The 27,940-nt window shown below is 42.1% G+C and overlaps 1 protein-coding gene across 1 annotated transcript in view; it reads right to left on the bottom strand.

The window, feature by feature from the left end:
- LOC129695673 (fibrillin-2-like) overlaps window positions 1–27,940 on the bottom strand; it is a 296,346-nt gene that overhangs the window by 142,542 nt on the left and 125,864 nt on the right. The window contains exons 9-13 of the mRNA XM_055632838.1: window positions 15,807–15,959; window positions 11,998–12,222; window positions 9,891–10,037; window positions 7,111–7,230; window positions 3,447–3,572 (exon numbers count right to left, since the gene is read on the bottom strand). Coding sequence (XP_055488813.1) covers window positions 3,447–3,572; window positions 7,111–7,230; window positions 9,891–10,037; window positions 11,998–12,222; window positions 15,807–15,959 — 771 coding nt within the window. The remainder of the gene's footprint in view (window positions 1–3,446; window positions 3,573–7,110; window positions 7,231–9,890; window positions 10,038–11,997; window positions 12,223–15,806; window positions 15,960–27,940) is intronic.

Below are 27,940 nucleotides of genomic sequence, written 5' to 3' on the forward strand. Positions count from 1 at the left end.
CAAGTACAAGAGAGTATGTGTTCAGGTCTGGAAGTAATGAAAATATACCGCTCGAAAAAACCTATATCGTCTACATTAGGGGCATACATGTTGACAAATACTAATGTATTGTATAATTTTCCAGTCACAATTACATACCGACCAAACTTGTCAGAGATCACATTATGTGGCTCGAAGGAAATGTTCTGGCTGATAAGGATTGAAACTCCTCTGGCTTTAGCCTGAAAGGAAGAGTGGAACCCCTGCCCCACCCAACCTGACAAGAGACGGCCATTGTCTGAGCAACGGATATGAGTTTCTTGCATGAAGGCTATTTCTGTTTTGAGTTGTTTAAGATGCGAAAAATCCTTTCTTCTTTTAACAGGATGGTTTAAACCTTTGACATTCCAGCTCACTAGCTTTATGTGTCATAATAAAGAAAAACATTAAGATATAATGTAAATACAATGAACCAAATGGCAGGCTGAAAACGAAGCAGCGAATCATTGCAGGTTGAAAATGACTAGTGTGTAATGATGTGTTTACATAAATTGCAAAAATGTTACTGGCAGTTACATAACTCCCCTCTCCACCCAAGAAAGCTGCTATAGAAAGAAGCAGCAAGTTCTTCCAAACAAACATTTTACAAATTGAATCTTCCTGTCTAACACTAAACTATTTCTCCAGTATTATGTACTAAAAAATACATTTAAGCACATTTAATGTAATACATTATTACATTCTATAATAACATTTTGGCTTATCCAAATAGCCCCCCAAAAAAAATAAAATATGGCTATGAAGACTGAATATCAACTTTGGAATAGCTGAACAGTGCAAACACTGAACTGTGTCAACAGTGAACTAAATGGTTATATGTAACCGAAAACTTAAAAATATGATTGCAGCTTGAAAGTTACTTACTGGCCCATAAAAGCTTTTAAAAAGCCGAAGTTAGAACACAACAGCACACAGATATAGGGCCAGGCCATATGTGGTAACAGCAAACAAGAGAAAAAAAAAACAGCTGGAAATCATTTCTAAATTACAGTGCACATATAGTGACATTTGGCTGTAGCCATTTTATATGTATCTTAGTGAACAAGCAGCACACCCGGATGAATGAACACGTTCAGCCATGTAAACGAACCACAGACGTTAGCTGATATGCTGCACGTCGTGCCAATAGGTAGAGCTATTCAGTATTACCTCTCATCCAGTGGGTTTAAAGTTCCTAAACAGATCCTTTATGGGGGTTTAGGTGGCCTAGGGAGGCTGTTGATGTATTTCTGTGCCTCTTCAGCTGAGTTTATCCACTTTCTGTCTCCACCGGAGACGGAGTCGAGCTGGATATAGCAGAGCAGGCTTTCGTCCCAGTTTGTAAAGTTCTGCCATGACGCCTCTGTACTCTGCCCACTGGCTCTGAACTTCATGGCTATAATCCTCCACGATCCGAATTGGTTTGCAGTGAAATTTGAGTTTCCCTCTCCGACGTGCCTCTCTGATGAGGAGATCCTTCATCTGGTACCACTGCAGGCGGAGAATGACTGGCCGCGGTCTCTGGCCAGGGGCTGGTTTAGCGTTTAAGGAGCGATGGGCTCTGTCGACATCTGGAGGGGATGTCAACGCCTCGCTCCCGAAAACCTCTCGCAGCAAACTTGAGAAAAACTCAGTGGGTCGTCTGCTTTCAGTGCATTCCGGTAGACCGAGGATGCGTATGTTTTGTCGCCGACTTCAGCCCTCCAAGTCGGCCACTTTAGCATTTAGCTTAGTATTGTCACCATTCAGAGTGGAACAAATGTTCTCAAGGTCGACGACTCACTGGTTAAGGTCAACCGGATCATAAGGTAATGCAGGACTTTCTGAGCAGTTTAAATATTCCCAAACTCTCATTAGATTTTAGGGAAAGATTGGATGAATCCATATCACAGGCAGAAATGGTTGAAGCTAAGCTTGGTTCAAAAAATCCAAGGCTGCTGGTGGCCTGGCTCTCCTAAATTTTCACTTTTATTATTGGGCTGCTAACCTGCGCTGCCTTGCATTTTGGTCTTTCTTTCACAGCCAGCCCGATTGCCCTGACTGGGTAGCCATGGAATTACACACAGATGATAATATGTCCATACCTGCACTACTTGGTTCCTCACTTCTACTCCCCTCAATTAAATCTGTAAAAACCCAGTGGTTAAACACTCTTTGATGATATGGGTTCAATTCAGGAAATGTTTTGGGTTGTATAACTTTTCTCTACTGAGCCCTATTGCATCAAACCACCTTTTGAAACCATCAACTCAGGACCCTGGCTTTAAAGAATGGCATAGGAAGGGTATTGTGCGCTCCAAGGACGTGCTTATGGGTAACACTGTAGCATCATTTGAACAATTAAGCAACAAATTCAATCTTCCAAAGTCGTTTTTTTTCGATACATGCAAACAAGACATTATGTGTTCTATAAATTGCCCAGCTCTTTTATACCAACAGACACGGCCCTTGTTGATGCAGTTCTTTCTTTAAACCCGTCTCAGAATAGACTTGTCTCAGCTTTATATGGCAGGATGTTGGATCTAAGGCGCGCTCCCATGGACAAGCTCAAGGCAGCATGGGAGGAAGACTTGGGCTCCTCTCTCTCGGAAGATACATGGAGTTCCATTCTTAAACTGGTTAATTCCACCTCTCTATGTGCTCGTCACTGTCTGATCCAATTCAAAGTGGTACATAGGGCCCATATCTCAAAAGCCAAATTATCTACTATTTACCCTAAGGTTAGTCCATTCTGTGTTGAATGTAAAATTTCTGAAGCCTCTCTTATCCATATGTATTGGTCATGCCCCAGCCTTAACATGTTCTGGCTAGAGGTTTTTCATACATTATCCCAGGTGTTAAAACATCAAATTGGAACCAAAGCCTCTAATCGCTCTTTTTGGGGTCACTGGTGAGGTTAGATTAACTACAGATAAACGCCACACTTTTGCTTCTCTTCTGGCTCGACGAACAATCCTGCTCAGGTGGACGGAACCTACCCCGTCCACTCATACACAATGGCTGACAGATATTATGTTCTGCCTAAAGCTCGAGAAAATCAGGTACTCACTTCAACATTCAAATGGAAGGTTTCAGAAAGCGTGGGGACCTTTAAATGCATTCCAGGCTTTGTAAATGCTTGATCATCAAGTACAGTTTAATAGCTTAACAGTCTACCCATTCACTTATCGTGGATTATTGTTGGGACAGGCTGATATTTGCATATTCTCACTGGCAGTGACTGGGGAGGGATTATTTTTAGTATCTTGTTTTTTTTTTAATTGTTGTTGTCTTGTTATATGTTGGGCATAAGTTGTTTTTTATTTATTCTTTTCGTACACTGTCTGTAACAAATGGCCAACTTTGCACTTTGTTATGTCTTGAAAACTAAATTAAAAAGATTTTGATTTAAAACTATATCTATCATTGAACTGAAATCATCTTTTTACCAATGCAATTTTTTCCATCTGGAGTCAGTTCAAAGCCAGCATGACAAATACATTGGAAACTTCCATCTGTGTTCACACAACGACCATTTTTGCAAAGAAGTCCATTGTGAATGCACTCATCAATATCTGAAAAGAGACGGTACAGAGCAAGACATAAACTTGTAAATGTGTGAAACTCACAAAAATCACTGCAAATACACCTTTCAACCACTGCAACTATACCAAACATAATGCAAAGCTGAATGAGTTCACCTTTGTGATATTCTTTTGTAACACATTAATTTCATGTTACCATATAACCATATAACAATTACAGCACGGAAACAGGCCATCTCGGCCCTACAAGTCCGTGCCGAACAAATTTTTTTCCCCTTAGTCCCACCTGCCTGCACTCATACCATAACCCTCCATTCCCTTCTCATCCATATGCCTATCCAATTTATTTTTAAATGATACCAATGAACCTGCCTCCACCACTTCCACTGGAAGCTCATTCCACACCGCTAACACTCTCTGAGTAAAGAAGTTCCCCCTCATATTACCCCTAAACTTCTGTCCCCTTAATTTTCTGTCCCTTAATTTTCTTAAACTTCTGTCCCTTAATACCCAAGAGTTTCAACAGAAAGGACTAGCGAAGACAATATCAAACTCCTCTGTTATGTACTGTACAATTTAATGAAGATTCTGTTGTTTCAAAGATCATATTTTAGACATTACTTCTGGAAATGAGAATGAAGTTGAATTTTGTTATGTAGAAAGCTGCCTCTCTATATCCACAGGGAATATTGAGCTTTTCATTAAATTCTGCATCAAAGACTCAATGTAACTTAAGCCTACAATACTAATTTTCCCAGGGTGGAAATGTCAAAGACTAGCAACATAGCTTTAAGTTGAGAGAGAAAAGGTTTGAAGGACATATGTCATAGTCACAGAGTCATAGAGCATTTAAAAAAGGCTCTTCGGCTCAACTTGCCCATGCCAACCAAGATGCCCCATCCCACATACCTGCATTTAGCTCTCTAAACCTTTCCCATCCATATACTTTTAAATGCTGTTATAGTACCTGCCTCAAATAGCTCCTCTGGCAGCTCATTCCATATACTCACCACCCCCTGTTCAGAAAGAGTTGCCCCTCAGGTTCTTATTAAATCTTTCCCCTCTCACCTTAAGCCTACGAGCCCTTGTTTTTGATTCCCATACTCTGGATAAATTACCTTGTGCATTTACCCTGTCTATTCCCCTCATGATCTTATGAATATATTTGAAATCATCACTCATCCTTTTGCGCTCTAATGAATAAAGTCCTAGCCTGTCCCACCTTTCCCTTCAGCTCAGGCCCTCAAGTCTAGCAACATCTTCGTAAATCTTCTCTGCACTCTTTCCAGCTTAACAACATCCATCCTATAGCAGGGTGACTAAAAATGAACACAATAATCCAAATGCTGCCTCGCCAACATCTTGTATGACTGTGACATAATATCCCAATACTCAATACGTTGACTGGTGAAGGCCAAATACACTAAAAGCCTATTTATCTACCTATGGTGCCACTTTCAAGGAAATTATCTGCACTCCGAGATTCTTCTGTTCTACAACACTCTCCAGGGATCCGCCATTTACTGTTAAGATCCTGCCTAGGTTTGACTTTGCAAAATGCAACACCTCACACTTATCTGCACTAAACCCCATTAACCATTCCTCAGCCCACTTACCCATCGGATCAAGATCCTTCAGAAAATTTTGATAACCATCTTCGCTATATACAATACCATCCACTTTAGTGCCATCTGCAAACTTATTAATTATGCCTTCTACATTTTAATCCAAATTATTGATATAAAGCACAAACAGCAATGGGCCCAGCACCTATCCCTGACATACACTACTAGTCACAGGCCTTAAGTCTGAAAAACAACCTTCTGCCATCACTCTCTGCTTTCTTACATGGAGCTATCCAATCATCTAGCTCTATCTGGATCCCATGCAATCCAACCTTCCAGAGCAGACTAGCTTGTCAAATGGCTTGCTGAAGTCCCCATAGACAACGTCTATGGCTTTGCCTTCATCAATCTTTTTGATTACTTGTTCACAAAACTCAGATTTGCAAGATGCAGTCTCTCATGTACAAAACGATCCCTAATCAGCCCCTGTCTATCCAAATGCATCTATATCTTAACCCTCAGAATTATTTCCAGTAACTTGCCTACCATAGATGTTAGATTCATTGGTCTATAGTTCCTAGGCTTGCAGCCCTTCTTAAATAGAGGCTCAACATGAGCCACCCTCCCATCTTCCAGCACCTCATTTGTGTGTAAAGGTGATTCATACATCTCATCCAGGGCATCTGCAATTTTTTCTCAAGCTTTCCAGTGCCCTCAGATATATTTGATCAAATCCAAGAGATTTATCTACCTTCATATGCCTATCTATCTCCATACATTCATGAGGAAGTGGTGGGTCCCTGGAACACAAAGCCAGAGATGGTGGTGGAAGCAGACACGAAAGTGGTGATTAAGAGGCTTTTAGATAGACATATGGATATGCAATGAATGGAGGGATATGCAGGCAGAGGAGATTAGTTTAAGTTGGTATCATGTTCGGCACAAACATTATGGGCCAAAGAGCCTGTTCCTGTTCTGTGCAGTTCCATGTTCTATGTAGATGTAATTCAACTGTAATACCTAAGGATGCACGTCCAACATTCATATAAGTGTTGGTATTATTCTATTTCAATTTATATAATGAAACCTTGAGCCAATTATCCTTATTTGTGATCAGGGATAAATTAATATGTTTGCTTCTTTTTGCTAAGAAAACACTCCTCCAGAATCTAGTCCTTGCACTCACAATAAAGTGGAGGAAAGGAAGGATGATCGCTTTCAGATTTTTTCCTTACTCTCATAGTCCCAGCAACTTATTTTTTTCTTATTTTTCTTTGTTGCTTTCTTTTTCTTCACTTTTCCTTTGTCTATTTTAACACAGCACAAATAAGCATCCTTCCAGTTCAGAATCTATTTTTCAACAGCTTATATGTTTTTTTTCAAATCACTTGCAGAGCCATGCTTTCAAGCAATGACACATTGAGATTCGACAGAAACAGTTATGTATTGAAGAAATTGTAAATAAAATTCCTGCTGTGTGATTGTATTAAACAAATGTCCAATAAGCCCTTTCAAATTATTTTACTTTACTTACATTGGCACAATGTGTTTCAATGTCGTAAGACCACACTGAGCCTTTCCAGACTGCCTCCCCCCTGTGGATCCCTTTGATGTAGGGGAAATCAGTACCCGTGCTGGACTGGGCAGCTTTCACCACTTATTGCAATCTTCTTTGTTCCTGGGCATTTGAGTTGCCGAACCAGACCATGATGCAACTAATTAATATGATTACAACTGTACATCTCTACATTATAATTAACTTCAAATGATTGAGAGCATCCTAAATGCTTCCAAAGGTAACAGCATACAATTAACCAATTCATCAACAGCAATATGTTTACTTTCTTCTGATTTGACTGTTCTTGGGTAAATGAGTCATATTAATTCTGTCAACATCCAAAACATAAACCTGTATTTTTCAGAAATGCTGTGACACCTATTGTACATTTTCATTCACCATTACTTTCTTTGATATTTAGAGGTTTGGCTGTTCTTTCACTTACCAATGCAGGATTGTTTGGTGGGGGTGCTCTGGAAACCAGTGTGGCATTTACAATGGTAGGAGCCTGGAGTGTTAATACAATCACCATTTGTACAGGGGCTTGAAGTACACTCATCAAAATCTACAGAGATCAATAAATGAGATATTAGTGAAAATTTAGAGGAAGCCCCCCTCATCGCTCAAATATTTGATCTTGTCTTAAATGGAGGAAAAAAAGACTAACTCATCTAAAACATTTTATATTGTTACGCATACAAATCTTAACAATCATTATTTAATGTAACGTTTGACCAATTCTTGTGCAGTCTGTTGCTTTCAATAACTCTTATTTTGAGCAATTTGAGTTGCAATAAAATGTTCTTCTTTGCTGTTAAATATTGCTGGGCTCAGTAAAATAAGATACATGATTTTAAATGTTTTAATTGTTCAATGGAGAATGAGCACAACTCTGCAAATTGCTCCAAATCACATTTTGCACAAAACAAAATCTGTCATTGAAAGTTGCAGAAATGAAAGCCCAGAGAAATCTGGAATTTAACCTCATGAGGACATCAGGTATGAGGTGCAACAAGATAAGACAATTATTCTTCTAATTGAGTAAGCAAAAACTTAAAAACTGGAGAGCCTTTGACCTGAAACATGCTTTCTTAATCTATGAATCTGAAATGTTCAAATATTTCCTGCAATTTCCGTTTTTATTTAAGTAATTCTTAATCCATGGAAGAACCTGGCACCAGATGGAGTACAGACATTTTTTTTAAATTACAGAGTTTGGGGAATTTAATACAAAAGGAGAGGTTATGCATCAGTAATATAGGTCAGAAGGGAGAACACACCTGGAGTATTGTATACAGTGTTTATTTTTCTATTTGAAGCATATTTAAATATTTAAATGTTAAATAACTATCAAAATATCAATGTAAATGCTTTGGAAGCAATTCGGACACGAAGAATCACAGATGAGGCTTGTAGACACTGGGGTTAAGAAGAGAGATGGGGGAATTTGATTGCAACAAACTATTCAGAAGGATCGTGACAAGAAGGATATGGAAAGGATATTTCCTTGTGTGAGAGAATCTAGAACTAGTTGTCACTATGTAAAAATAAGGGGTTGCTCTATTTATTCAGAGATGAGTAAAAATCTTTTCTATCAGAAGGTAAAAAGAGTGCTTTACGTCAATGTGGAGAATGTCGCAGGTACACAAGAATGCTGGAGAAACTCAGCGGGTGCAGCAGCATTTATGGAGCGAAGGAAATAGGCAACGTTTCAGACCAATTCCAAGTTCAACAACACAAGGTTTGTGTTGAGATGCCAAATCTTGCAAGAACAAGCAGCATTTTCCAAACTAACTTGGGGAAACTCAATCCAGGTCCTGCCTTTCTGTTAACCATTCTGTAAGATTTATGATCAGACCTGGTGAAGTAGTTGGGAAAGTTTCATGCTAGAGCATTTTACGATCAATTGCATCGTGTAAATATGGTTTATATTCTAATCTTGGCAGATAACAGTGGGAACTCTATGACAGAACCAGCAGTGCGACCTGGCTTCTTTGGCAGGTTTTCTGCTTTGAAGTGCTTGAACCTGATGCTCTTCCATTAGGAGCTGGTGTATTTCACCTCAGAATGCATTAAGGATGTTAACAGTGAAGACATTTGAAAAGTCTGCTCATGTAGCTCCACAGCTCTTTATTCTTTGTTTTTACAGAATAGCTTGCCTATTGACAAAAATGCAATGATAAGCTTGGGAATCCTGAATAGTGCAGACCTGACAATTGGCAATGGACCCCTTGTTGATATATTCAGTGGGTCTAATGCATATTTGAGCTTCCTGTCCATGGACAGTTAACTTTGCCAATATGATGGTACAGGCCAGCTCCATGTTATGAATGCCCAATTCATGGACATCCATCCATACATACGAAGTAGCTCCCACAATATAGGTAAATTCAAAAGTCTAACGTATGTACCTACATTTATTCCTACAAATTGCAGAACTAGTTTCTCCTATCTTTCCACATTTAGGCATTGTTATTTTCTTATGCTTTTGATGTTATTCATTAAAATATTGCTGAGGTCTGGTTGATACATCAAAGGATTTTTGTGCATTTTCTGACATGGATAAAATAGACTGATGGACATCCCCGTGTCATTACACGGAGATGGCCTGCATCTATCAGACAGGTAGAGGGTTGGGAGAGTAAAAGAATCCACAGGGAGAACGATTCTTCTATCAGTATGATGGTCTCAAATTTATATTGCAGTAACATCTGGTGCCTAAATTATAATTTAAATTTTAACACAATATTTACATTCATAACTTTTTAGAAACAAATATCTTTTTTAATATGATAGTAACAGATCTGTATTATTTGATCTATGACTACAGACTTTCAAGCCACAATTGCCTGCTTCACTGGAACAAATCAGCTGAGCACTGAGAATGAGTAAGTAACAAGAATTACCGATACAGATTGAAGGATATGGGAGGGGGAAAAATCCATGGCCTTTACTCCTGTGTTACTTATTACAGGAAATTGAAGCATACTAACCTAATTTGCATCATTGCACAGTAATTGGAAAGCCACAGTGCATGGAAGAATTTGAAATTAATGAATGCTCTTTTCTATCTGTGAGGAAGATAGGTTAGAGTACAGACAGAGAATAGTTTAAAGCTTTGTCCTTTTGTACAATGTGCCATTTTATACTGATTACAAACTTCTACTGAACAGATAAGATGACAATCATTTAGAAAGCTATTTTAAATACATTGTTAAATCTTACCAACACATTCTCCAGGTACATCTTGCTTAAAGCCCATGTTACATTCACAGCGGTGACCAGTGGGTGTGAGAATACACCGTCCATTCTTGCAGAGATTGATGAAGTGCTTACAGATGTCCAGTTTTGTTTGATTAATGGTAAAAGTACCTGGAACAAATTCCCATCGTAACACATAAATAAAGCACTTCGCAACCTCAACACAGATTCCAAAGTGGATTGGATTTTGCCCGGCAGTTTTCCAATCATTGCTTTGTGGAGGAGACAAGAGGATATTTCACATCACGTGCTAGCCAAGAGGAAGTTGGAACGATCTCAAAAATTAAATGGACGAAAGAGAGTTTAACAATGGTAATTATGTACGGTCTGCAAGAAAAGAGCTTGATAAACTGACTTTTATTCCTGTTTTCTTGTGGGAACATCAAGGTAACAGGCTTTTAGAGTCCTACCATTGTTGCAGCCTAGTTGTTATCAAACTGTTCACAGCTATTCCATTTTAAACCTTTAAATATACTACTTTTATTCATAAGTTTAATTTTAACTTTTACAAGAAACTTGTTAGGTTTCTATCTTTAGACTCTAGAGATACATGCTGAAGAAGGCCCTTTGGCCCACAAAGTCCACCTGACCAGTGATCACCACGAACCCTAACCCTATGCTACACACTAGGGACCATTTATAATTTTTACCAAAGTCAATTAACCTACAAATCTGTACGAGTTTGGAGTGTGGGAGGAAACTGAAGCACCTGGGGAAAACCCACACGGTCACAGCAAGAAAGTACAAACTCCGTACAGTCAGGATCGAATCCAGGCCTCTGGTGCTGTAAGGCAGCAACACTACCGCTGCGTCACTGTGCCACCATCGTTCCATTTCCCAGCATTCTGATACCATCACAATCATGTATTTTTCAATTCATGTTTGATATGATAAATCATAGCTTTACAGAATATATCATTTGAACAGACTTATAAAAACCGTCCAGCCAGCAGAAATCCCATCTAGAAATTCCATTGTTCCCAAGATGATATGCCGGAATGCACAGGTTTGGTGGGCCAACAACTACTTGGGTTGTTCTCCTGCTGCCTCCTCATATAATCATGTTAGAATCAGTTATTCATCAGTACCAGTAGCACTTTAGTGCAGTCATTTTGATATGGCAGGTTGATGAGTGGATGAAAATTGGAGTTGTGATGGGATCCGCCCAACACTACTGGCAGTGATAATATCCAAGACGTTGAAAAGAGCTCTTGGGGCTGAAGAGAATGTAATTCAGGGAGTTTTCTGCAATCTGGCATGCAGATGTGTTTTTTAGGATGAGATTGAGGATGGGAGGTCAAGGGCTGATCTGATTGTGGGACACAACCGGAAGAGCAACATCAAAATGGATGGGATCATGGATGTGAGGAGCATTGCTGAGGGCTTTTGAAGAGAACATGCACTTGAGGAATGACACAAAAAGCTGGAGCAACTCGGCAGGACAGGCAACATCTCTGGAAAGAAGGAATGGGTCTGAAGAATGGTCTCGACCCAAAACGTCACCCATTCCTTCTCTCCAGAGATGTTGCCTGTCCCGCTGAATTACTCCAGCTTTTTTTGTCTATCTTTGTTTTAAACCAGCATCTGCAGTTCCTTCCTATACACTTGAGGAATGGCAGGATTCGACCAAGAAAACATTTCTCAAGAAATTATATGTGATCAAACTTCCAGGTATATATATACACTTGTAACTTTAGGTATGTGTTCTTCCAGTTACAGATTTTTTTTGAAATTATGTTTTTTTAATGTTTGTTTAGTATCAGCAATCATGGCAACAATTTAAGACAATTAATTTAGAGAATTACGCACAATAGCACACAATACTTTAAAAGTTATCTTCCTTAGCATATTGATATGAAGTCACTAAACAAACAGATTGAAACCATTGTATAAAGTGGCCATCATACATGAATAGCAATAAGCAGTAAACTGTATAAAGGTGGCAGCGCAGAATGGGTCTTGGTAAATTTCAGTACTGCAAACTTTGGTTTTGTTCCCCTTTCTTTATATTTTCGGTTCTTAACTAGTTGTTAAATAGAAAGGCATAGAAAGGCATAAAATAAAACCTTACCGATATCTGGCTGTCTATGTCGTCCATTTCCATTACCATTTCCACCTGAGCCGCCATTAACAATGGAAGGATGCGTCACAGGAACAGCAGGTGGATATCCTTCTCCATTAAAATCAAATCTAGGAAGGCCAGCCGTGTCAGGGAAGCCTGGTCTATAATTTGGATCATAGTGTGGAATGCCCTGAACAACTGGGACACCTTCAATGCAAAGTCTACGATATTCATCTGTGTTAAAAAGAAATGTGCTCAGCATTACATTGGTTAATCCATTTGTAACTTTCATACTCAAATAGTTATAACTCTTTCTTTCACGTAAGATGTTAAGATATAACATATAACATATAACAATTACAGCATGGAAACAGGCCATCTCGGCCCTACAAGTCCGTGCCGAACAACGTTTTTCCCTTGGTCCCACATGCCTGCACTCATACCATAACCCTCCATTCCCTTCAAAGATAAGGCCCATTTGTACGACAGGTAAATGTGATTTAGCTACGGCACTACCTCAGGAGTTCAATGCTGTTTCCTGGCCAATAATTGTGTCTTTTCCTGCACCACTGCAGCAGATAATTTAGCCATTATCACAATGCTGAAAATCAAAAAATGAAATCTGTAGATATAGGAAAACTGAAATAAAACAGAAATGCTGTAAGCACCCAACAAGCTTAGGCAGTATCTGTTTGGAGAAAAGGGTTTTCAACCTGAAACATTAACCTTGTTTCTATTACCACATATGCAGTCTGACCTTCAGAGTGCTTGCAGCATTTTCTGTTTTTATTATCACAATGCTTTCTTAAAGAGTGTGTGCACAAAGTGGCAGCTTTGTTGCCTACTTTCAACAGTACCTACAACATAATTCTCATTGGCTGTGAAGCTGTTGGTATGCCTTTTGGTTATGAATGGCATAACATAAATTACAAATTTCTTCTGGGAAAGGAGTAGAGGGATAATTGTGGGGTGAACTAGGGTTTCATGGAGAAAACAGTGCCTTTGAATTGCTCAAATGAAGGGGTGAGACGATTCTTTGACTGTGGAGGTGTTGGAAACTGCACATATTCCATTGAAAACAGAACTTCTGGAATGGAAACTGAGGACAAAAGAAACTCTTTCATAGTTACAGGAAGGAGGGAGCAATCATGCATGAAATAGCCACTTTGCCCCAGGTGTCCATTCCTCTTTTGCATCAGTTCCACATAACCCTTAATTCCCTAACCTTTCAAACATGTATCCACCTTCTCCTTAAATACTCTGCATTTGTGCCTCTACAAACTTGAGAGAATGAATTATAGACATTCACTACCCTGTGCATTCACTACCCTGTGCACTACCCCCCCCCCCCCCCCCCCCCCCCCCCAACCCTCCATATCTTATAACTACGTACACTTGTTTAAGGTTACGGAGACATCTCAACAGGTACCTCCTCATGCCCCCTTAGTTTCTTGCATGTTTCAATAATATCTTCCCTCATTCTTTGAATTCCCAAAGGATACAAATCCAACCTCATTCATTGTTGGTGACAGCCCACCTCATCCCAGAAATTAGAATAATGAATATCTTCTGGACTATCTGCATTGCTGGTATATATTTTCTTAATCAAGGAAACAATGAACACTTGGATGCTGGATATGACATGACTTGTTAGTACAATCAGTGGGTGTTCCAAATGCTAAAGCCAAACATTAATCATAATGGAATTTGTGAATTGCCAATTCCAATCACATTTCTGAGTTGTTGAACATTGAAAATATTTTCTACTTTTGTCAAACAATGCAATTCCATTGTGGGCAGTGAAATTTGAGTTACCATGCAGCACACAAATAAGATAAACACAACACTTTAAATTTAACATAAAACTTAAAAAACATCCCCCCCACAGCAGAATCAGCATTTCCTACTGTGAGGGAAGGCACCAAAGTTCACTCCTCTTCCATGGGGCCTATTGAGGTCTCCGCAGTCGTTGCTACGGAGGCCCAATGTTTTCAGACCCTCAAACGGAAGAACATCTCAGCAACCCGGAGCCTCCGAATCGGCTGCTTCCTACCGGAGACCGCGGCTCCCGAAGTCCACAGACCAGCTGGGCAGAGATCCAACACAAGCGACCCTCGGCAAAAGGTCCCAGGCTCCGCGATGTCAAAGTCAGCGCCGCCCGCATCTGGAAGCTCCGAGGACTACAGCTCCAAGGTGTTAAAGTTGGCAGTCCCAGTACTCCAGAGCTCCAACACGGCGATTCCCAGTAAGGCAACGTTCGCTCCGAGACGGTATCCAGTGCTGCACCACTGCTGAAGCTGAAGCTCTGGGCGGTCTCCGGCAATCCAATCCAATCCAATCCAAACCAAATGGTAGGCCGTGAGGAAGGGGCGAAGATGCGGCTCGGAGGATAGTCACATTATCGACCAGGTAGTGACTGAGAAAATGGTTTCCCCCTACCCCCACATAAAAAATACTAAAGACCTCCAAAAACAAACTTTAAAATAGACTAAAAATGCATCTCTTTTTTGTACAACTTGTTAGGGTCGGTTATATTGAAACCTCATACCTCATTAAAAGCTGTATGGGAGGGCGAGCTGAATACGAAACTAACAGACCAGCAATGGAACTCTGCCTTGGATTTGATCCATTCTTCCTCCATATGTGCCCGTCATGGTCTAATCCAATGCAAAGTCCTTCACAAAGTCCACTACACAAACGCAAGATTATCTAGAATATACCCCGCTGTTAAAGACACCTGCAACAGATGCAATCAATCCCCTGCCAACCATAGTCATATGTTTTGGTCTTGCTCTAAGCTAGAAACCTTTTGGAGGAGTGCTTTCGACGTGCTAAGCAGAGCCTCAGGCCAGGCTATTCCTCCAAACCCACTGTCAGCTATTTTTGGTATTCCTCCCAACACCAACCTCTCTGTTGCGTTGAAGCGGGTCCTGGCTTTTACAACCTTGTTAGCCCGGAGACTGATCTTGCTTAACTGGAGGCTTACCTGTCCCCCGACACATGCCCGTTGGATCAAGGAGGTGCTCTACAACTTAAAGCTTGAAAAACTTAGGTTCTCTCTCAAAGGCTCTACCAAGACATTCCTAGATACATGGAACCCTTCCCTGGAACTTGTTAACTCTCTTAACTTGTTTCCGGACTCGGAAGAGGACTGAGTGCTCTCTATCACTGATCTGTCTTATTGCAGCTGCTATCCCCTCAACCCCCCCGCCCCCTCCCTCCCCACACCTTTTTTTTTTCATTTTCATTTTGTTTATCTTATCGTATCTGTGTGGATGTGTACGTATGTGAGTGTTGTTTGTCCCCGGGTGGCGAGGGTGGGTAAGGGTAAGGGTAAGGGTTTTGAGGGTTGTTTACATACTGTTGTACAATTATGTCCTGACTATCACTGTCTGTTATCATTGTATGTATGCAAATTGCTGTCAAATTCAAAATTCAAATAAAAAGATTTAAATTAAAACAGACTAAAAATAACAAAAAGGATGAGAGGACAGACAGCTGCAGACGAGGCAGCCTCATTCGATAGCGCCACCACTCCAGTATCATTCCACTTTTCACAAGTGCAGAGCTCTGAAATTTATGTTTTAAACACCCCAAAAGCATGCACCATGAAGGAAGTAGCTGGCGATGCTGACAAGGAGATTCTGGTTGTCTACCTGTGCTCTGATTAAAGAACTATCAGTAGTGGTTGTTGAAAGAATGAGCTGGTCTACTATCAACTTGCTGAGTCCTATGTTGTATGGAATGTAGATCTTAATGAAAACTTGTTTCCTGCCAACTTGTCAACTTAAATTTGGAATTCCCATATTTCTTCTTACCAGAACCTCTGATGGGGCACATCTCTGGAACAGAACCGAGGGCCCAACAACGTCCAGAATCACAGCAGCACTGCATCTTAGTGTAATACCTGGTTAACTCCTGGGCACAACGGCCATTAACCAGGCTGGAAAAACAAGTACCAGCTCGCTGATCTGAGAAAGAAACAAAGAGATTGATTACCGGTACTTATTTCACAATATTTCAACATTCTTGATGTACATTCAAAAAACCTTCAAAGAGCATTTTTTTCTGTTTATTTTTAGAGATAATTCCAAGCATTATTCCAAGCTATTTGGCCCACTGAGTCCATGCTGATGACTGATCACCCATTCACACCCATAACTCTCTTCCTGTCTTGAACCCCATTTATGTGCAGTCTCACATTATTTTAAACTCTTCACTGCCTCATTCCAAATAGACATTCTTAACATGTGAGCTTTTACGGTGCAACTTGCCAGACTTTTCAAGTATACTGAACAAACTGCCAAGCCTGATTCTGTTTTAAACTGTCGTTGGCAACTTACTTTATGCAAAGGTTGATTAAAAACAAACAGCAGAAGAACTGTTTCTCGTTCTTCACCTATCTCCAGTCTGGTGACTTTGTGCCTGGGTTCAGAGTAACGAATGTAGGATAGGATTTGAAGTTAGTACGCTTTTGTGCTACATCGCGATGAAGGAATTTAAAAAAAAATTCACACAGCTAGTTTTTAGTTTATTATTTATTAGGTTTAGCTCCCAATTTAGCTGTAAGCGGTGAACCAGTTATTCACCTTTTTCAGACGAGATTGCGAATCCTATAACCTTTTGACCTGTTAAGAGATATAGAGCAATCTTATGATTTTAACATAAACCTAACTTACTGCATAGGGCAATTGTTGTCTCATGGAACTAATTTCATCTGATATTGACTCCCATATTTTCTTCTTTCATCCAGTCACTTCTTCCTATGCCAGTATTTCTTCCAATTTTCATAATTTTAATAGTTTCTAATTCCACCACATACCCATCTTCTTTTCATCATGTACTTGGAAGGTCTATACCCTTTTGTCCACAAATCATGAATGTCAAGGGCCTTTTGCTTTCTCTTTGACTGGAGTGCCAACTAGTCCGCACTTTCTACCACACTCCATTTCTTGACTCAACATGTTCTCACAGTAAAGAAATTCACTTTTGACTCCACTCATTTTGTTTAACCGGGGAGAACTGTGCTGGATCCTAATCGAATATATAGACCACACAGCCAAGTAATACTTTTTGTTCATGTGGTATGTGGTACAATTTGGTGTCAAACAATCACAAGTTCCCACCTCTATCACTTTCTTTTCCTGGTACATTATGTGTATAGAACAGTACAGCACAGGTAAGGGGCCCTTCAGCCCATAACGTGCTAGCCAAACATCTGTAGTTAAACTAATCTCTGCCTGCGCATGATCCATAACCAACCGTATCTAAAAATGTCTTAAAAGTCACTATCATATCTGCCTCCACCACCAGTCGTGGCAGCATATCCCAGGTACCCATCGCTCTTTATGTAAAACAAAACTCCTTTAAGTTTTGATCCTCTCATCTTACAGCTATGCCTCTGAACATTTTCACCTTCAGGAAAAGGTTTTATCTACCCTATCTACGCCTCTTATAACTTTACCTACTTCTATCAGGTCTCCCCTCATCCTCCGATGTTCCAGAGATAATAATTCTAGTTTGTCCAACTTTTCCTGCTGAATATGCCACAATGTAATGTTACAAATGAGTTTTGAGGTTTCAAATCAATGATGGAGAAAGAACACCTCAACAATGTAAAATAAAATCAAAAAGTATTAAAAGATCAATCAAACAACGGGTCTCATGCCCTTCTGCTCACTGGGGGCTCGCTAGGTACATGTGGTGACTAATAGTATACAGTGGTCCTGGCACCGTTTGCGCGTTGGGCCTGAGAAGAAGTCCCATGAGCTCACATGCAGCATGCATTTATGTAATCAATAAGCTGGTGCTTGTTTCCTAATCTACAAACAATAGCTATATTTTAAAACTGGCTATCCTTCTTAATACTGAAAACAAAGAATTTTCATTGCACTGGATGCCGAGCAGCTGCATGTCCAAATGAGCCTGCTATGTTCTTGCCGCTGCATATCCAAGTGAGCCTGCTTTCTTGACATGGGAACTGTTAGCAGACAACTCATTATTAACTAAATCGCATGTTTTTATCCTTACATTACAACTTGGTTGGGTGAAGGGTCTGCTGCCATGTTGTACAATTTCATAACTTTCCCTCAGTTTCCATTGTACCTGTGTTGACAATTGCACACTCAATCAGAGTTTCTCAAAGGACTTAACTTCAACTGGTTTGTTACTTCAACAGGGATTATATCCATTCCATTTCCACTGCTCCTGCTTTCACCTTCTACATTCAAAGTGGATGTCTATCATTCCCAGTATCTCCAGCATGATGGCATCTCCAAACATGTTATTTTTCTTTCACCATTCCTCCAATAACATTGTGGTTCGCATCTCATTCACCTCCACCTTCTCTTCCCTTCTCATAGCATTTTCCCAAGCTACCAAATGTACAGCAGCTACCCTTTTATTTATTCATGTTCCAGCATAAATGGCCCCAAACATTTGAGCATTCACAAGCATTTGGCATCATATTAATTTACACTCCAGTACTACTCTAACATAATCTTCCTACTGTCCCAAAGACATTCAATGCAAGTATGAGGAACAGTACCTTGTCTTTTGATCAGAATCCTTATACATTTCTACACTCAACAATCATCCAGTTCTCTAAGACATTTTTTACAAATGATTTTATAAAATTATCCAATAGTTCCACCATTTGATTCCTTGCATTGTACCATTAACATAGTTTGCCAGATGGGGCAGTACAGTGGCACAGCGGTAGAGTTGCCGGTTTACGCCGCCAGAGCCCTGGGTTCAATCCTGACTACGGGTGCTGTCTGTACAGAGTTTGTACGTTCGCCCCGTGGCCTGCGTGGTTTTCTCAGAGATCTTCGGTTTCCTCCCACACTCCAAAGACATAGAGGTTTGTAGGTTAATTGGCTTGGTATAAATGTAAATTGCCCCTAGTGTGTGTAGGATAATGTTAATGTGTGGGGAACACTGGTCGTTGCGGACTCGGTGGGCCGAAGGGCCTGTTTCCGCACTGTATCTAAACTAAACTAAGCCTAAACTGAAGAAGGGTCTCGACCGGAAAAGCCACTCATTCCTTTTCTTCAGAGATGCCCCATATCCCGCTGAGTTACTCCAGCATTTTGTGTCTACCTTCAATCTAAACTAAATCACCATCTCTCCTGAAATGCAATCTCTCCTGTCTCCCACAGAATAGGAGACTTATTCTGCCCTTTTTTTGTGATATTCAGTGTTCAAAATATGCTGCATTTCTACACTTTTCCAGGTCTCTTCATAAATTATTGGTCTGAAATGTTAACACCACAGATATTGCCTGACCTATTGAATATTTCCAGCATTTTTGTTTTTATTTCACATTTTGGATATCTTCATTATTTTATTATAAAATAGAGTGTTTAGAATGGATCTCAGAATTTGACTGCATTTGTGAAGTAATTGGTTGATTATTTAGGCTAATGTGACCTGCCAAGTATCATCTACTTCTACACCAAATCGCATTCTCGTGTTTTTTGTGCAGAAATAATAGTAATGCCCTGCTTCATGTGTCATTTCTAAAATAACACCAACGTTGCAGAGACTTGTTCTATCCACTTGCCCAAGAAGAACGGTGGATTTTCCTGCAACTGTTAGTCCATAATTGGAAAGCTATACAACACTTTGTGAATCCATGTCCAGAAATATACATTTGTAGGCACTAAATTTAACAATAAAATTCCAAGTTACTTGAAAACACCATTCTCAAGTTATTTGAAAACAAATCCAGAGCTTCCCAGCTATTTGAATCCAGATTAGACTGATTTTATTTATGAGTTCACAGAGAAGAGTTTTAATGATTTATGATGCAAGTTAGAATATGAAACGATTAGGAAAGATGATAAAAAAGAAAGCTACAATATTTTAAGCTAATAATTAAACTAGCAAAGAATACAAAAAAAAGTAATCTATGCTAGCAGCACATAATTAAAAGGGGACAAAAATGAAGGATAGTGTAGCTATCATTATTCAGTAGCTTTCAATGAGATCCTCCCTCATTCTTCTAAACTCCAGCCCAGAGCCTTCAAACAGATTCAGATTCAACTTTAATTGTCATTGTCAGTGTACAGTACAGAGACATCGAAATGTAGTAGAGACAACGAAACTCCGTGCCTTTATCATAACTTCAATGTCCTTCATCACTGCCCACTGTACTGCCAATTTTGGTGTCATCTGCAAATTTACTAACAATATTAACTACATTGGTCAGTATGGACAGGCGAGTTTAAGTGACAGGCTGCTGAATTCCCTCCTTTGCCCCTCAGTTCCCCTTCCGTTAACATTCTAGTTCAAAAGTCTTGCACAGTGGAGGCCGCATTGTTGTTATCAGATGACAACATTTAGATCCCAGCAATAATTTTTACATCAGTACTAACTTACCACAGGCCACGAACAGTATGCCATAAGAAACTCAGTAAAGGTTCACATTTTTTTAAAGTTGCCTTATGTCCCAGGGGAAGTAGAGTTGCTGCAGTGGGCCTGTGGGCTCGACATGAAAAGACGCTTCATTTGCTTTGGGATACTTCCCACAACCCACCATTTCTATAGCTTCAATCCATCCCAAGCCTTCTTCCCTTCAACTCTGCCAGTTTTGGGTAGGAGACAGTGAAATAAATGTAAATGAACCCATGACCACTTTAGGCCATGTAACCCTGTAATTGGCCCAAGGAAAAACCGAGATGAATATCTTTTTTGCGTTATTTGTAATCTTAAGCACATTTTGAAATGTTTTGAACGGGTGATTTACAAAATTTTAGATTCCTATTTATTATATTTTGTTTATCCCAAGAAATATTGGTCGCTTTTTTTAGTGGCCCAATCTTCTTTTCTTTTAAACAATATTGCAAAAAAGAAAAAGAACAATAAAATTGGTTCTCTTGAAAATATTTCATAGAAGTAATCTAAAATGCAATGATGCGGATTCAACCAGGACAAATACAGAACTCAGATTTGAGGGAAGTAAGCTCAATAATTTCTTCACTGGCTGAATAAATGAGCTAATTTTTAGTTATTTTGGACAAATTCTTCACACATCTGTATCAGTAATTAAAGAGCCTTTGGCCTGAAAAGTGTGTCTCATTCCAAAGAAGCTGCCTGATCTGTTGAGCAATTCCAGCATATTTGGATCCATGAAAGACACAAGCATATTTTGCTTTTTATTCTCATTTCAATAATGTTCCTACATGGCTCTCCTTTCTACTCCACCCCCCACCCCTGCCAACAAATTAGCAGACAACCTCTCAACTAATTGATTGATCTGCCAAACTGATACAAATCCAATGCAAAATTAATGATCCCATCCCTTCCAACTTCAACCCAACTTCATGATCCCTGCAGCAATGCTTGCCAAGAGCCTACCAGCCAAAGACTGTCACTGACCCCGTATGAATCACCAAATCTCCCCCTCATTCCTCTTTTCTAGGCGTAGACCCAATTACTTTGCGTGCCACAAGAAAATGTCTTAAGCTTTGCAGATACTTAGGCCATATGTGTGACTCAATTTACCACTCCTGGGGCCATAGGCATTCATGGATCTGTGTCCTTCATGTGTCCAAACAACTTCAAGGCACATCTGCAAACTGACCTATTCAGTTTTGCACTGTCAACAGTCACACTGACAACCTCTAAACACATGTCAACCAGAACAACAGAACAATTGTTATACATGTATCCTCAAATGGAATAAAATTTCAAAAGTTGAATCTTGGTTATTCCACACAATTGCTGCCTGTGCAAGAAATCTAGTGTTTCCTGTTTACGTTACAATTACTTTTTATCTTTTTGGAAAATGCCTGTATTTATTATTTATCAAAATTGTCAATGTTTAGCAAATATTTGTTTCCATATGGCCTTGAACATTCAATAACGTAGCTGGAGATCTTAGTAAATGTGTATGTTTAGAAAACACCCAATATCAAGTTTATTGCCAGAGTTTTTAGAAGAAAGGGAAAAACAGACGTAATGAATTGGATTATTTATTTAGGTTCAAGGTGTAGAGTAAATGTGAATTCAGAAGATAAAGAGCAGATGGAGAATACTTCAAACTTTTCACCATCTATATCTATGTCTATCTATATCTATATCTATATCTATCTATATATATATATCTATATCCCCTCTCACCCCCCCACTCATTTTGTCGCCTCCTGCTGGCCAGTGACCATAACGGCTGCTGACGCCCGGCTCTGCACGATAAACGCTGACCAATTTCCCATTTCGCTTGCGATTTTACTTCCTCCACTCCCCCCCCCCCCCACCCCCCCCCCGGCCCGGCTCTGTCACGCTGGCCGAAGCCAAAGATCGCCTGCTCCCCCCGGCTGCTTTTCGCCGTCCTCACTGGCTAGCCCGGTCCAAAAATCCCGCGCGTCAACGGCCTGTCGGCCCTTTGAGGGCGTACGCAGCGTGTCGACGGGCGTAAGCAGCATCTCAACATCGTACGCAGCGTCTCGACGTCGTACTCAGCGTCTCGACGTTGTACGCAGTGTCTCCACGCCGTTCGCAGCGCCTTGAAGGCGTACGCCTAGCTCGTGGTGTTGCGTGATGACGTCAGGCCGCCCCCTCCCCTTGCAACCGCGCATTGCGGGAACAGACCCAACGGGTCTGCACTTGGTTTAGTATATATTTAAAACTCTCGTGTTGGTTTGTCTGGGTTCTATTCCGCGAATATTCGTTTTAGGCGTTTGTGAATCTCCTCCTCCAAAATTTGCAAAAACTAAACAATTTTTACATATTCCGGTAGGGTTTTCCCTCCCCTTCTTAATGTTTGTAAAATTAGAACATTCGGTTGATCCTTTCCCTGCTTTTTTGGTAAAATACATAAAATATTTCAAAATGTTAAAAAAATCAAACTGTTTCTCAGCCATAGAATGTTGACGAACGTTCCGTCGTGTGATGTTACAATACCCAATGCTCACATATGGCCAATCGCAATCGACCTCATTTGCATATGCCTTTGCTCCAGCTTCAGCCCCGCCCCCCCACCTGATGTAGCAGCACGTTCCATTGTGTGTTGTCATATTGCCATCTCTCACAGATGGCCAATCGCAATGGATCTCATTTACATATGCCTTTGCACGAGCCTCAGCCCCGCCCCCTGCCATCCGTGTCGAAGCGCGTGATAACCCCTCTCTCCTCACCTCACCCTTCTCTCCTCACCCCTCTCTCCTCACCCCTCTCTCCTCACCCCTCTCTCCTCACCCCTCTCTCCTCCAACCTCTCTCCCCCCATTCCCCATTCCCCTCACTCCTCTCTCCCCCTCTCCTCACCCCTCTCTCCTCACCCCTCTCTCGTCACCCCTCTCCTCACACCTCTCTCCCCACCCCTCTCTCATTACCCCTCTCTCCTCCTCCTCCCCATCCCCCTCTCCTCAACACTATCCCCATCTACCCCTGTCTCCCCCTTCACCCTCCCCGCTCTCCTCCCCTCCCCATCCTCATCCTCCTCTCTCTCCCTTCCCCCCTCCCCTTCCCCTCCCCACTCTCTCCCCATCTTACCCCTCTCTGCTCCTGCTCTCTCCCTCTCTCCTCACCCCTCTTCCCCTCCCCCTCTCTCTCCTCCCCCCTCTTTCCCTATTGCCCTCACCCCCTCACCCCCTCTCCCCCCTCTCTCCCCACCACTCTCCTCACCCCTCTCTCCCCCACGCCACTCTCATCACCCCCCTCCCATAACCCCCCCCCCCCCCCCTCTCCCCCCCCCACCCCTCCCCCTACCCTTCTCCCCCTCCCTCCCCACTCTTCACCTTCTCTTCCCCCCCCCCCCCCCCCCCCCCCCCCCCCCCCCCCCACCCCTGCAAGGCAGGACGGGACACTCCGGGAGGAAGGGGCACTCCAGCATACTCGTGTGCCAGCCGCCACAGGCGCCCGACGGGGAGGGTTGTGCTGGAACTGGAGTGAGAGCCGGGGCGGAAAAAGAATCCGCCACTGGAACCAAGGACAAGCCTGGGTTCGAGGTCAGGGACGAGCCTACTGGAGTTCAGGCGGCGTCTAAGCTGATGGCTGGAGTCTACAGCCAGGGCCGGGCTGAGTACGTGAAACGAGTTCCAGGCCATGGCGCTGCTCTACAACCTGGGTAGGTCATGGGGCAGAGGATGGGAGTGAGGGGGAGGAGGATGAGAGAAATTAGATGGGGTGGGGAGAGTGGGGTTGTGGAGGGAGATGGGGGGGGGTGGTGGAGGTGGGAGATGGGGGGGGGGGGGGGGGTGTGTGGTGTGGGGGAGAGGGGATGGGGGGGGGAGGTGGAGGTGGGGGGGGGGGGGGGTGGGGTGTAGAGGGAGATGGGGGGGTGGAGGAGGGAGATGCACCTCACTCCCACCCCTCTACCCCCCCCCCTGTATACCCTCAATCCCCCTCTCTACCCCCTCCCTATCCGCCCTCACTTCCACTCTCTCTTCCCCTCTCCCTCTCTACCCTTCCACCCCCTCTACCTCTCTCTCCCCTCCCACGCTACCCCCTCCCTATCTACCCTCACTCCCACCCTCTCTACACCCCTCCCTCTCTGCGTCTCTCCCTCTACCTCCATCACCCTCCCTCTCTACCCCCATCCCTCTCTGCCCCCCTTCCCTCTATACTCCCCTCCCTCACTATTCCCCCTCCCTCACTATCCCCCCTCCCTCTTTAGGGCTTGAAGAGGGTGAAGAGGAGGAGGAGGGAATGCTGGGGGATGAGGAGAAATTATCACACCCGCGCAGTTGGGGGTTATGAGTGAGTGGTGCAATATTGCGTTGGGGGAATGGCTTGCATTGGGGGAAAGGGTGAGTGGTGGAATCTTGCGTTGGGGAGCAGATCCAACAGGTCTGCACTTGGTCTAGTACAACCTTAAATTCTATGGCTAACTATGATATTTCTCCCAATAAAACAACTTGTTGGAGATTAAATTAATCTGGGCTCCCTATGGGTGAACTGCTCACAGGATAAGTAGGGGGAATCTCAATTTGGAACCTTTTTGGCTGGAAAGAACATCATCCCTGAAAGGTTGGAATGGAAAATCAGAGGGTTTTTTTCTGCATTAACAACACTGTTGGATGTTGTCCTCTTGAATTTGAGTGGAAATTGCATAGATGTATGAAAAGGTAAGTATAATGAAAATATAGAATTATGCACTGTCTGTAATATTTAATTTTAAGAAAACCATTTCAAGAATGAGTGGTGCTTGCACTTGATATTTATTTTACTTTTTTATTTATATGAATGATAAGGCTAATTATTACTTATCCTTGTGGAGGTTGTAACAAGCTTCGTTCTTGAATTTTATTGTTGGCAATACAGGCAGTCCCACAATGGAATTACTATTTAATAGATTTGGGTGGTGCTAGACTAATTTGAATGGTGGTTAAAAGACAACTACATTGCTATTGATATTAAAAGCACTCTGCCTTCAATTAGAAATGGAATAAATTGCCATGTCACTAACTGATTTCATCATTTTCACATAACAGTATACTTAACACTCCATAACTATTAGTATTGGAAAACCTCCAAGAACCAAAACAAACAGATCAACTTTTTGAAATCAACACATGCATAGCATACTAATCACCAGGCACTTCCAGATCGGGTCAGACTAACTGACCTATAGCCTGCGGTTGTGGGCCATAATAATGTAATGCAAATTGTGAAGACAGCTGTACTTCTGTTGAGCTTACTGTCCCAAGAGGAACAGTCTCCAAATGCTGGATTCCAGATTAGAAACATAGAAACATGGAGAATAGATGCAGGAGTAGGCCATTCGGCCCTTCGAGCCATTAAATATGATCATCCAAAATCAGTACCAATTCAGGCTTTCCCCCCCATATCCCTTGATTCCTTAGAAACATAGAAAATAGGTGTAGGAGTAGGCTCTGTACTTCCTCTATGGCAAGAATGTCCTTCCTCAGATTAGGAGACCAAAACTGTATGCAATACTCCAGGTGTGGCCTCACCAATACCCTGTACAACTGCAGTAAAACCTCCCTGTTCCTATACTCAAATCCTTTTGCTATGAATGTTAACATGTTTATGTTTATATGTAGTTTTTGTTATTTTATGTTGGGGTGTGTGTGTGGGGGGGTGGGGGTGGGGTGGGAGGGGGGGGGGGGGAAAACTTTTAAATTTCTCCCTGCACTGGAGACCCGACCTTTTTTTCGTCGGGTCTCAGTTGTCGTTGAGGCCGCAACGAGGAGCGGCCTCCAACAGGAAGAAGCCGGGGACTCAGGTGCCGACTCACCGTTGCCGTCGCGGGGCTGGCCGAGTCCGGAGCGGGTGGAGCGGTGGAGGAGCGCTGATGCTGCTGCTGCTGCTGCTGCTGCTACCGGAGAGTCGGAGGCTCCAACGGCAGGTCTGTGGACGGCGGCACCGGGAGCCCGCGGGTCCCTGGAGGGAGACCGCTTTTCAGGGCTCCTGCAACGGCGACTTCTCCCGCCCGAGTTGCGGGGTTGAAGAGCTCCTGGAGCGGGGCCTTTACAGCACCACTGCCCCGCGCGGCTTGGAATGGCCGCGGGACACTGCTAGCGCACACCGGGGTCTTTAACACCAAGACCCGGTGTGCGACCTCGCACCACCCGGCGTGGCTTTAATGGCCGCGGGACAATTGCCATCGCCAGCCGGGGGCTTTGACTTTGACTCTGACATCGGGGGGGAGAGAGTGCAGTGGAGAGATAAGTTTTTTTTTGGCCTTCCATCACAGCTATGTGATGGATGTTTATGTAAAATGTAAATTATGTTGTGTCTGGGGTCTATTTGTGTGTAATGTATGGCTGCAGAAACGGCATTTCGTTTGGACCTCAAGGGGTCCAAATGACAATTAAATTGACTCTGACTCTGACTCTGAACATACCATTCGCTTTCTTCACTGCCTGCTGCACCTGCATGCCTACTTTCAATGACTGGTGTACCATGGCACCCAGGTCTCGTTGCATCTCCCCTTTTCCTAATCATCCACCATTCAGATAATAGTCTACTTTCCTGTTTTTCCACCAAAGTGGATAACCTCACATTATACTGCATCTGCCATGCATTTGCCCACTCACCCAGCCTATCCAAGTCACCTTGCAGCCTCCTTAGCATCATCCTCACAGCTAACACTGCCCCCAGCTTTGTGTCATCCGCAAACTTGGAGATGTTGCATTCAATTCCCTCGTCCAAATCTAAGAGCTAAATCTAACTCTCCCTTGAAAACATCCAGTGAATTAGCCTCCACTGCCTTCTGTGGCAGAGAATTCCACAGATTCACAGCTCTCTGGGCGAAAAGGTTTTTCCTCATCTTAGTCCTAAATGGCCTATTCTTAAACTGTGACCCCTGGACTCAATTACAGTACTCAAACAAACAGGAAATAACAATAATCAGTGCTGCAAGTCAACCTCTTCTTTTGTACAATATTTTGTTTTAATTTACCATGCAGGAAGGAACTGTAGGTGCTGGTTTAAACGGAAGAAAGACACAAAATGCTGGATTAACTCAGCAGGACAGGCAGCATATAACCATATAACAATTACAGCACGGAAACAGGCCATCTCGGCCCTACAAGTCCGTGCCGAACAACTTTTTTTTTCTGGAGAATCTCTGGAGAAATGAAATGTGTGGCGTTTCGAGTTGAGACCCTTCTTCAAACTGACTTCAGAGTCCAAAGAAGGGCCTCGAAAAGTCACCAGAGATGCTGCCGGTCCTGCTGAATTACTCCAGTATTTTGTGTCTATTTCCAAATATTTTAACACTCTACATAAACTAAATTACCTTTAAGTGCATGTTGCCTCACAATTTGGAAACAACATGGATTAACAATCGTTCCACTGAAATAAGCTGCTACAAGACAAGCTGAAAAGCTGCTCCCCCATTTATCTCGGATTGATGGAGATATCCGAACAGACTTAAATGCTCACTTGCTAAACAACCTTAAAAATATATATTTACAGACACAGAACCTGGCTAACACAAAGCAATATTTATTTGCGCAGAATTGCTAACTAATCAAAGAGAT

The sequence above is a fragment of the Leucoraja erinacea genome, chromosome 3 (genome assembly GCF_028641065.1).
Source record: "Leucoraja erinacea ecotype New England chromosome 3, Leri_hhj_1, whole genome shotgun sequence".
NCBI lineage: Eukaryota > Metazoa > Chordata > Chondrichthyes > Rajiformes > Rajidae > Leucoraja > Leucoraja erinaceus.